General features: G+C 49.4%; 2 protein-coding genes across 2 annotated transcripts; both read left to right on the forward strand.

Annotated features, from left to right (window-relative positions):
* The first annotated feature begins 3,084 nt into the window (after positions 1-3,084).
* LOC122366677 (uncharacterized protein K02A2.6-like) lies at positions 3,085-3,823 on the forward strand. Its single transcript, XM_043339192.1, has 2 exons — positions 3,085-3,199; positions 3,518-3,823. The coding sequence occupies exons 1-2, from the start codon at positions 3,101-3,103 to the stop codon at positions 3,821-3,823; spliced, it is 405 nt and encodes a 134-aa protein (XP_043195127.1). The 5' UTR covers positions 3,085-3,100.
* LOC122366681 (uncharacterized protein K02A2.6-like) lies at positions 3,802-11,732 on the forward strand. Its single transcript, XM_043339194.1, has 3 exons — positions 3,802-4,236; positions 9,486-11,186; positions 11,706-11,732. Exons 1-3 carry the CDS (start codon positions 3,982-3,984, stop codon positions 11,730-11,732), a joined length of 1,983 nt encoding a protein of 660 aa, XP_043195129.1. The 5' UTR covers positions 3,802-3,981.
* Positions 11,733-12,458: the final 726 nt, after the last annotated feature.

The raw sequence follows: 12,458 nt of genomic DNA on the forward strand, positions 1-12,458 counted from the left end.
GTATTTGCCAATGCCTACAGCCCCACAGAGAAAGACGACTTCTCAGGAATTATGTCTGAACTAATTGATAAATTGCACGGCGTTTAACATAACGTTACATCGTCGGTGTTCAACACTTATTTTGAAAATATTATTCATATCTTCAATACAATGTGCGCTAACCAGTTTTCTCAATAATTCAGCTAGCAATTCTCGTGCTGTGTTCAAAGAGACGTTTACAGTGAGGGGCAAACTTAAGAAAAACGAACTATAGCAGCGCGGTACTGAAAACAGCGCTGCCCCGTCGCTGTGCGCACGGCTGAGAGACGCAAACAGTTGTCCTGTCTAGTCGAACGCTCACCATTTCTAGTGTCAGCATTAGAGTTGCAAAATTTTCCCAAAAGGCTTCTACCGGCACCGCCCCGCCCCACCACATTTTTTTGGGATACCGGCATGCTACCACGCCCCAAGCAAAAAAAAAAAAACGCCAAAATACCGGCATACCCAAAACCTGCATTCTTGATTCTAGGTTGCCCCCCCCCCCTTTGCCATGCAATTTCTACCAAAAAATGTATTTTGCAGTGGCTAGTAAGATTGTTGTTATTACAATTCAAATTTGATAACCTCTTAGTGTACAAAATCCAAATTCAAACTCTGAATTCCAAAGCAACAAAAGCCCATATGCAAATTACAGTAAAAATGTGAATCTGTCCAATGTCTGTGCTACATAATGCTTGGCAATTGGCTACTTCAACAACAGGCAGATGTAAGCAAAAATATGGAATACAAAATCAAATATACAAGTCAACTTTCAAATTGTTTGTGGTGATTTAATTCAGCAACAAGGGAGTGGGACCTACATCAAAATGGAAATTGAGGAAAGAATTAGCTAGCAGCAGGCACATGTGAGGGTGTCAGGTTTGGAATAAAAAGGTCATAAATATTATAAATAATAATTTAGCAAGCAATTTTGTTGGACAAACAAGCAACAAAACAAAATTCTGGTGAAAATAAGGCCATTGAGTCAATTTAATAATCCATTGAGCACTGGGTAGTAGGGTGTGTCGTAATTAAACTTTTTATTTCAAATCATGGTGCTCCTATGATTTTCTTTTGCTCCTGCACGGTAGAAGGCCAGCTGTATAAGAAAAAGATCCTAGAAATAAAACCCATCCTGCCGCATCATGTCAAAGTTTCGATGAAAATCAGTTTCTGGCGTCGAAGTCTCCACATGCAACCCGATTTGTGTTCCATTTTCGTGATATAAATGCCTTCGCTGACCAGTTTGGTGCCTAAAGGAGCATTCTATGAACCACCCTATGGGGTTTGTGGCGAATATTTGGAACACTTTTGGTGAGAAAATGTCCAAAAGCAACATGGTTCTAAACGCACGCATCTGGTAGTAGGAAGCTAACACCACAAAAGAGACATATTGAGCTTTAACACCTGTAATGTTGAGGCAATATGGTGGCGGATCCAACAGAAGTCCTAAGGTTAAGGCACATGCTTGCTAACACTTTTAAACATGATTCCTCCCCCCCCCCCCCCAACACCACCACCGCCAAAAACATGCAGGCTTAGGTAGGTATTGTTTCCAACCGACCTGCCCGATTAACAACGTCCGTCAAGTGACTACCATTCCCGTTCATAAACGTTAGCTGCCGGTCATCATCCATCGCCAGTCCGTGGATCCGGCTTTGCAAATTACTGGAATGTGCCCCCTCACTCCCCCCCCCCACACACACACATCACGGTTAGATCCGCTTCTGAGGTAACGTGTTGGACGGTACTCGTCACGCGGTGCATGGCGCTTCAACTAGTCCTTGTGCTTTGCATCAGATTATGGGCGACTGTGCCCTGATTTAACCAATGTATTCGCAGCCAATCAAAATCGTCCCACACCCATGCGATCATCTGATGTTTCGGATAATTGGAGTATTTATTCAATAAACGCCTCACGCATACGACATATTTCAGGGACAGCATTTGCGAGTTAAGCGATTGCTTCAGAATGTACTAACTCAAACAGTGTAGTCAAATTCACCAGTCGGCGGCTACAGCTGATATACAGCCGTGCCTCTGCTTCTCAGTGGCAACCGACTCAGCTAACCCCATCACGACCTTTACGGCCCCTTCATTCACGGCCCGCTCCTCTGCTACCGCATGAATGAGCTAGGAACCCATCATCCGCGGCTCGTTTCGGTTGTCTTCATTTTCAGATTCGCTGTGATCTGTGCAGGGTTACCGCTGCTAGGGAAATTTCCCTTTTCTATGGAAATCAGCGAAGATCTAGGGATATATGGATTTCACTCGAAATCTAGGGAAATGCCACCAACCCAAAAAATTGTTGTTTTTGCCTGCTTCTGCGTTGTTCCATTTCGGGAGCGGCTAATTTTTTACATCAAAGTTTTTGTTTTGGCGCAATTTTTACAATGTGGCTAGCGCATATCACTCCCATTCGGTCAAACTGACGGTGCAAAATAATGCATCGACTCGTCTCTTACGCCAGCACTACCGCTACCCATACAGCAGTTTCCCGCGTCCTGCAACACACCACAATTTGCGATATATCACGCAATTATATTATACCACATACAGTAATGAGTAATTTGCTATATGCCAGCAATTTCATCAGAATCTCTTACGTTAACGTAACAGAATGTAGTTAATTGCTGTTTTAGGACGCAGCGACTATAACCATAAGCGGCGGAACGGGGAAGGCACCGGGGCACCGTGCCCCTTTGATTTTGGCATTTTAACATTAGCCCTATGGGCGTTGCATGGAAAGATGGGACCAAAAGTCGTCAGTGACCCCCCCCCCTTAATTGAAGGTGTTCCGCCGCTACTGACTATAACACGAATGGTTAAAATGAGGAAAGTACATCAAATTCCATGAAAATAACCGCATCTAGGGAAATTATTCTTAAAAAAAGGGAAATTTTCGTGAGAATCTGGGGAAACCAGCGAGACGCCAGCGGTAACGCTGGATCTGTGTGTTTGGAAATGACTCGATGATCAGTCAGAGGCTCTTTTCCACCAAGTCCGACAGCTCACTCAGTCAAAGCGAACCCCACATTTGTCAGCTCATGACGTGAGCGTGGAGCTGCGTGGACAGCAGAAGATGCTTCGGCTGGTCGTCAGCAAGCTGCCTCCTCACAAGCCTCTGATGGGGAGAGAATGGATCGGTCCACTTCAGATGGGCCTGAAGTCACCTGCACAGGTAAAGACGATTGACCTGTCGCTAGACCAGGTGCTGCAGCGGCACGCTGATGTGTTCACGGAGGAGCTGGGGAAGCTGTCCGTGAGAGCGCGCCTGCAGCTGAAACATGGGGCCCAACCGGTCTATTACCCAGCCAGGTCGGTCCCCTTCGCTCTCAGGTCTGCTGTGGAGAGGGAGCTCAACCGCTGGGTCTCAGAGGGGATTGCGGAGAGGGTTGACAGTAGTCATAACTCGGGATGGGGGACTCCGCTCGTCCCCATTCCGAAGGCAGATGGCGTACGTCTCTGTGCTGACTACAGGTTGACCGTCAACCCCCAGATCGTGCCGCAGAGACATCCCACTCCGACGCCGGAGGAGGTCTTCGCAGGTGTCCAGGGCAAGGTGTTCGCGAGGCTGGACCTGCGAGACGCCTACTTGCAGCAGGAGCTGGAAGCCGACTCCAAGGACATCACAACGGTGACCACTCACATCGGGAGGCTGCGCATGAACCGGCTGCCCTTCGGTATCAGTGAGTGTTGTGGGATCTTCCAGTCAGCTATTGATCAGATCTTGGAAGGCATTGATGGTTGTGTGGCGTATCTTGATGACCTGTTGGTGACGGGTGAGAACGAAGCAACCTCCTGAGGCGCCTTGACAGGGTTCTGGGTAGGCTGAAAGAGCACGGGGCTAGACTCAAGAGGGAGAAGTGCGAGTTCAACATAAGAGAGGTCAAGTACTTGGGGTGGATCATTTCTGCAGACGGGTTGAAGCCTGTTCCAGAGAAGGTGGCAGCAGTGGTCGGCATGCGCGAGCCGAGGAACGTCACCGAGCTGAGGGCGCTGCTGGGTTCAGTAAACTACTACCAGCGCCTGGTCCCCAGCTTGGCTTCGATGCTGGCGCCGCTCTTCGCGCTGCTCAAGAAGGGGGCGGTATGGCGCTGGACGGCAGCGTGCCAGTCGTCTTTGGACCAGGTAAAGAGGGTGCTGACTAGTGGAAGTGTGCTGATGAGATTTGACCTGACCCTCCCTCTCAAGCTCGTCACTGATGCAAGCAGCGTTGTCATAGTCCCTTGACAAGACACAGAGACAGACATGGAGGTGGTGTTGCCATTTATGTGCGTGACAATCTCCCTGTCAAAAGACTCGTCGAACTTGAATCCCCTGGTGTAGAGTGGATTTGGTGTCTTATTAAAATAAACCAGATATCCCTTATTATATGTTCAATTTATGTACCACCAAACCAGACATCAGACAACTATTCCTCAATCCTTGATAAAATGTCAGAAAGTGTTGCCCTAGCAAGAATATATTCTCCAAACAATATAATAATTACAGGGGATTTCAATGGTGGCAACCAGGGGCGGCGGATTCGGGGGGGGGGCAGGGGGGGGGGGGCAGCTGCCCCCCCCTGGCAAACTCGTGGGGGGGGGGCAAAAGTATCTTTTTGCCCCCCTATAATTTGTGACAAAGTTTAGACAAGAAACCACATAGCTGATTATTCTGTTCGATCATCTGAAGATGTAACCAGATGCCCATATACTTTATCATACGTTGCCTTTCTTAAATGGCAAACGTTCGCGTTCAACTGAAGTTTTCCTCTCTTCAACCTAGTTTTGGAGGCATTATAAGCGTCAACGTCACGCAGCGGCAGCCCAGGCCTTCAGTGACCGCTTACAGGGGCGACGGGTACGGGGTGGCAGAGGAGGCACCGTCCCCTAAGAAACTTTTGGAGGAGGGGCAAACGTATATTCTTGCCCCTCCATAATTTGTGCCCTAAACATGAGGAAAATTTTCGTAACCTATTGCATATTTTCTATTGCATGTGGTAATTTTCATAACCATATTGCAGCTCTGCGCTCCTACAGTTTGTCCAACGGTGCCTTTTGAATATGTGTAAATGCTAACCATTTCCGCTTTATATCATTTTTTTTTGTCTTTTCAGATTCGATTTATATATATTTTAAGTGTGCGAGAGACGCAACTCATACCTTCAGTGGTCGTTTGCCGCTATTTTGTACCTACATAAATGCCAAATCGCAAGCGAGCGGAGACGGAAGGGCTAGCCATTCGCTTGCGGGTAGTTAGGACTGATGAGCGCTCATAATAAGCCACTCCCCTGATTTTTTTCGAGCGCAACAGTTTCCAGCGCATAAAATGGTAAACGCCGAGGTCGTACACATTGACCACATTGACCAATGCACGGTATGGTATGACACCCAAAGGCCAGTCATCAGAGATCTGCTTTGGGCATTCGGAGGCTTGTGTGGGGCCAGTGTAAAAACTGGATGTTCACAGTTCAATATCCGCTTTATTTCAGTTTTCACCATTAAAAAAGTAAAAATTAATGTTGGAAACTTTTGAGGGTTGGGCACTAATCATTAGTGGGCCCCCCTCTGTCGTAAGGCTGGCTATAGAATAAAGAGCATCAAACACGAACAGTAGCGGCGGAACACCTTCAATTAAGGGGGGGGGGGCACTGCCGACTTTTGGTCCCATTCTTTCCATGCAACGCCCATAGGGCTAACGTTAAAATGCCAAAATCAAAAGGAGGGTGCACGGTGCCCCGGTGCCCTCCCCGTTCCGCCGCCCATGAGCACGAAAGCAAAATCTAAGGCATTTTGGAAAAAAATGAGTATGCCCCGCAGCGTCCGATAACCACCTTCCAGTGGGTCAAGCCAACGGGGCCCAAGTCTATAATGGCACTTCACGATAGCACTAACCTTGTCTCACTTTTCGTTGAAGTCTGTACCGAATGGTTTCGGCCACAGACTTGCTGCACTGAGGTCGTTTGATATGTGCAACTGTAATAAAAGCCACCTGCGGCGCCCTGACACCAGGCTGAAGCTGGGTTGGAAATGCTTCGTCTTTGCAGATATCACTGGCCGCTGATTCTCGAGTGCCTGAACCGGTAGATGTCATGGCAAAATTTGGTGTGATGATTTGGACCTTACCGCAGTCAGCGCACCCTAAAGCCCTAATAAAGAAACGCCCCACCCAGAGCTTCTGGATTCTCGTTCCAGTCCACCGTTCCTTCACCCCAGCCCGCCGCCGCGCTCCCTCACCTCAGCCCTCTGTTCCCAGCTCATTGACGAGCGTTTGGGCCTTAGTTAAGCCTTGCTGTAGGCTTACTGTATAGTGTATAAGCCCATCGAGACAGCCCGTCTCGGTGAGCTTAGTTGGCGAACTACTGCCTTGGGGAGGGTTTCTGGCGGATCGCTGTCCCAATAGGTTTAGATGCGACCGACTGTCTCTGAATGTTTGAGCGGTCTCCTCCCGCTGTGAGCTAGTTTCAGTTGATATCTGTCTCAGAAATACTTTTTAAAGGAAGTTAAACGAAAATCCAACGTAAAATGAACAGAGGAGGTAGGTAACGAGTTACCTCATTGAAGAGTAGCGCTCGCCTACTTCAAAAGGTTTGGCACCGTTCTTCAACATCTGATATGCGATCGGGTTATGGCACAATTTTTCCCATTGGAGCTTTTTTCTAATACAGCAATACGAAATGCGTTACATCGTCCACTGGCGGATCCAGGGAGCGGGTATTTAAAGCAAATTTTTACTCCCCCTCCCCCTGGTCCCTGCATCGCCCGAAATAGACAAAACGTACCTTATGTTTCCTAATAATAACATTTTTATCAGGATTTTTTTTTATACTGTTCAGCAGTAGGTCCGTAAGGAATCGAAATCCGAGGAGTTTTTGGATTTTGGACACTTTTTTTTGGGGGGTATGTCCCCTACAGCGTCGAAAACGCCTTTCTGGATCCGCCTATGACATCATCTCGACTGGGATCTTGCCCCCCCCCCCCACGCCAAAATCGAATCCGCCGCCACTGGTGGCAACACATTTCTCGATCAGAGATTTTCAACCCATAGCCCAATATCACCCTACGAGATTGCCCTCCATGATGAAATTTCTTCTTCCAACCTTGAACAACTCATAAATGAACCCACTCGGTACATGGAAACAAGCAAAATTGCAAATTTGAGGGATCTTATAGTAATATCTAACGAACTGATGGTTGAAGATTCTGGACTTCTTTCTCCCTTCTCCAATATCGATCACATACCTGTATACGTTTCAATAAATATAGAACGTCCTCCAAATACCCAATACTCCCCAGCTTGCGGAGGTCCAGGTGACCGAGCTCGAGGTTCTCAAAATTCTAAATTCCTTAGATGCAAACAAAGCATCAGGTCCCGACAAAATCCCAAACAAACTACTCAAAATGTGTGCACTTTTATTAGCAAACCCCCTCTGTAAACTATATAATAAATCTCTGCAAGTAGGCAACTTTCCCCTTTCTTGGAAAAAAGCTTGCGTAACACCCATATTCAAACGTAAAGGTTCCAGTTCCGACCCAATCAATTATCGACCTATCAGCCTTCTACCGAACATTTCAAAAATTCTTGAAAAATTGGTTTTCAATAAAATATATGAACATCTTTCAGAGCATGATCTTTTGACTGAAAAACAAAGCGGCTATAGGCCAAGCCATAGCACGCACATCCAACTTGTTTATCTATCGCATCAACTATACTCAGCATTAAACGAAAACAAGGACTTCACAGCCATCTTCCTGGATATTTCAAAGTACTTTGATAAAATTTGGCACGAAGGACTCATTGAAAAATGCGAAATTCAATACAACATCTCAGGGAACTTATTGGCATGGCTAAAATCTTACCTTAAACACCGGAGTCAGGTTGTTCGAGTTGAATCTAGCATTTCGGCATCACAAGAAATACAGGCTGGCTGCCCCCAGGGCTCGGTCCTTGGACCTCTGCTCGCTTTGATGTACTTAAATGACCTTTCCGACCGAACAGAAAACGAAGCACTATTTTACGCGGACGACACTTCACTATATTTAGCACATCCACCACACAGCCAGCAACATGAACAATCACTACAAAGAGACCTTGACTTAATACGACAGTACGGATTAGACTGGGCCATAACATTTAATGCTGACAAGACGGTACGACAAACCTTTACCAACAGACTAGAAAATGACAACTTAACACTTTATTTCGATGGAAAACAACTGACTCCAGTTACTCAACATAGACATCTTGGACTTAACCTTTCCACTGACCTACATTTCCACCAGCATATTAATTACGTAATAAAGACAGTCAACTCTCTTCTAGGGCCAATTTACCCAGTTGCCAAATTTTTATCCAGAACAACTCTCAACGAAATATATACCATGTACATTAGACCACATTTTGATTATTGTGACATTGTGTTTGACGGCAACATCACCTCACACGACATAATGCGACTCCAGATATTACAAAATCGATGTGCAAGACTTGTGACCGGGGCCTTATTTCGAACACCGACTGACGCACTTCTCAAAGACTTGGGGTGGGAACGACTAGAGACGAGGAGACAAATTCACAAGCTACTATTCTTTCATCGTCTTTACTACAACTACCCCCCTCTTCCCTCATACCCCACAAATATTCTGACAGACACAAGACAAGACGCCACAGGACTTCGACTGCGCAACGCACGACTCCTATCGCTCCCGCCCACCCGTCTAACCTCTTTCCGCAGATCCTACATCCCTGCCACCATCCGACAATGGAACCTTCTTCCCGAATCGCTTCGAGACACCCGATCTCCCCGCGATTTCTCTCGTCAAGTCTGGCAGCGATATGGGGCACCAGAGCCACCAGCACTTCACTCATTTGGCACCAAGACACTCAACACACAACACACACGACTACGTGTCGGCCTAGCTACACTCAACGCACATCTCTTCACACTCCAACTCACTCCAACTCCAGCGTGTTCCTGTGGCTACAAACACGAAGACTCAGCACACTACTTGCTCTGGTGCCCCCTTTACACAAACCACAGGCAAATACTCTTTAACGCCGTTCGACCAATCGTTCCAAATTTTGACAACTTACCAAGTAGACAGAAGCTTAACATTCTTCTATATGGAAACGACCTTTCTGAAACCCAGGGCACACTTGTTGCTCTCCACATTCACTCATACATCGCACACTCACGCCGGTTTAACACCCAACACTAGGTAACCCACTCACACCCAAGCACGCTGGCCTAGCTGCTGTCGCTCGGGCCCGGGCGCCTTGACCCGGTTCGTTTGTTGCTCGGAGGGTTGCTGGCGGGGCTAGCGTCGTCTGGCCTCAGGTATCGGTTAGGTTAGCATTGTCAATCTTATGTTCTTCTTCGGAGAGGCGCTTTAATTTAAGCGATGCTTTTGCGCCGATCCCTTATTTGCTCTGTACATTTATTTGATCCTTGTTTACTAAAATACACTGGAATGGAATGGAATGGCGTTGGAGCAGCTCTCGTCCATGTGCTTCCAGACGGGACAGAGAGACCGGTGTGCTTCGCTTCGCGGACGCTGACAGCGACGGAGCAGAAGTACGCCATGGTAGAGAAGGAGGCGGTCGCAGTATCCTTCGGTGTCAGGAGATTCAGCAAGTACCTGTATGGTAAGCACTTCCACCTCGTGACCGACAACCGTGCTCTGTCTCACATCTTGAACCCACAGAGAGAGCTCCCGGCACTGTCAGCTGCGCGTATGCAGAGATACGCCCTTCAGCTCGCGGCGTTCTCGTACGAGGTCGAGCTGAGGAAGTCTGAGAACATGGGGCTGGCTGATGTTCTGTCGCGACTGCCGCAGGTTGGAGCCGACGGAGACTCTGTGGAAGAGGAAGAGGTGTACCTGGTACGGCACTGGGAGGAGGAAGGACCAGCTCTGTCGGCCCAGGAGGTGGAGACGCTCACCCGACGAGACTCCACTCTGGGGAGAGTTCTGACGTATGTTCGTTCGGGATGGCCCTCTGTAGTGGAGCCCGAGTTTAGAGCATTTAAACAGCGCTCTACCGAGCTCTCTACGGATGGGGACTGTTTACTGTGGGGCGGAAGGGTGGTTGTGCCCACAAAAATGCGCAACAGAGTGTTGCAGGAGCTGCATGCTGGACATCTGGGATCCGGGAAGATGAAGCAGCTGGCCAAAAGGTATGTCTGGTGGCCCGGACTCGACACCGAGCTGGAGAGCTTCGCCAGAGTCTGCGGGTCCTGCGTTGAGAAACGCGCGGCGCCTCCAAAGGCAAGTTTGCACCCGTGGGAACCCACCCAGGGCCCGTGGGAACGGGTTCACGTCGACTTTGCTGGGCCGTTTCAGGGCAGCATGTTTCTTGTGGCCCATGACAGCTACTCAAAGTGGTTGGAGGCCATCCCTATGAAAACTGTGTCCGCCGAACGTACCATCGATGAACTGAGGTCTTTGTTCGCGCGGTTGGGTCTGCCAAAGCAAGTTGTGTCAGATAATGGACCACAGTTTACTTCTCGTGAGATGTCAGCGTTTATGATGATGAACGGTGTACGTCACATCAAAGTCGCTCCGTACCATCCGTCCAGTAACGGCGCAGCGGAAAGAGCAGTTCAAACTGTAAAGAACAGCCTGAAAGCGAGCATCCAGGATGGTCAGAGTCTGGCGACGCGTCTGGCCAGATTTCTGATGTCTTACCGCAATGCTCCGCAGGTTTCCACGGGGAGGTCGCCGGCGGAGTTGCTGTTCGGCCGGACTCTGAGGACCCGGCTCGATCTTCTTCGTCCCGACCGTGCGCAGATGGCTGTCGACTACCAGGCGCGGATGGCGGAGACAGCTGGCGGCGAGCTGCGCGGGTTCGGCATCGGCGAGGACGTCTGGGCTCGCAGCTTCTCTGGACCCAAGTGGCGGAGGGGGCGTATCGCTGCCAAGACGGGACCTGTCTCCTACGAGGTGGACTTCGGGGACACCTGCTGGAGCCGTCACGCCGATCAGCTGCTGCGTGCCGGGCAGTCTGGGCGCGGGGTGACACCGGAGGACATCGCCGGGCCTGACCGCGCAAGGACGCCGCTGGACGCCGCCATGTGCGGGACGCTGCCGGCGCCGGCCGCTGGGCCGTCAGCGAGCGGATCGGCGGGGGCGACGGGTTCGGTGCCGGCGGCTGCGGTGGTGGCGCCGTCTCCGGGGCCGGAGGAGGCTGGGCGGCCGCCGCCGCCCGAGGCTGAGCGGCCGCCGCCGCCCGACTCCCCTGGGCCGGCCGGGGTGCCTGCACGTGAGACTCTGACACGTGGCACGTGCGATGTGCGCGGCGCGGACACTGCGTCACCGGCCGAGTGTTCGGATGCGGTGCCGGTCTTGCGGCGCTCGTCGCGGGTGCGACGTGAGCCCGACCGCTTGGTGGTGGGTTAGTGTTTTGATAGTCGTACATATGCACATCAGTGGCTACGTTTCTGTTTGTTTTGCTTATGTTCGGACTGTTCGGTAGCTGGGCGCTTATTTAGCAGGGGGTGGTGTTGGGTAGTGTGTGCTGCCCTCTATACAGTGGTTATGTCACGTGTGTCATTTGGCGCGCTATTCATTCCTGGCTGTGCCGTCCTGCCGTTTGGTCGCCCAATACATCTCTACTCTGAAGGTCATCTCTAGCTGGACGGGCCGAGCTGAGAGACGACGCTACACTTTCCTCCTTGTTGTGACTCGTGACATTTAATTTTTCAGATTAGAGTAGAGACGGTCTTTCACTGACTCCACTGTTCTTCCAATGCTAGATTGAAGTGAAACACCCGCCGTTTATCAGCGGTGGCGAAAAGTGACTTTTAATTCTCAGAATCTGTTTCAACTAGCGCCAAATGTCATTACACATCTCTCGTCGTGCTCTGTAGCAAAAAGCCTAGAGGCCCAATGAGCAGAGACCTTTTCCATGCCATACCCATTAGTAAGAATGTCGCCAGCCTGCTCCTGGGAGATGTCCATTCTTACCGCTATCTGATGAGGTCACAGTCTTGGATCCAGCATCCATATGATGGGCCACAACCAATAAGTTTAATTTCAGGTCCTTTTTAATTTCAGATGAAGACATGGCTTTGAAATCGCAATACTTTATAAAAGCTCGGTTCTCGATTTTCGCCCTTTTCACCGAACGCGGAATCTTCTTCACTTTAACGAGCTCTGAAAACGAAACGAAAAGGACTAGGACTTCAAAACTTGGTGTACACACCTAAGTATAGTGGCAAAATGTGTGACCAAATTTTCATTAACCTGCGTCACCTGTAACTGTGTTAGGCTCAAAACTTTTCATTCACCCCACGTATTTATGCGAGAGTCCGGTGCTCCGGTACCCCGACTTCTCGGGTAAATACCCATTTCACGTCTACACCGTCGCGAGCTGACGAGCACTGGGAGCGGCACTGCATCAGGAGTTTGAGGATGGCTCTCACCTTATAGCTTACGCTAACCGGGTGATGACGCCGT

Source organism: Amphibalanus amphitrite, unplaced genomic scaffold, assembly GCF_019059575.1.
Source record: "Amphibalanus amphitrite isolate SeventyFive unplaced genomic scaffold, NRLGWU_Aamphi_draft 000823F_arrow, whole genome shotgun sequence".
NCBI lineage: Eukaryota > Metazoa > Arthropoda > Thecostraca > Balanomorpha > Balanidae > Amphibalanus > Amphibalanus amphitrite.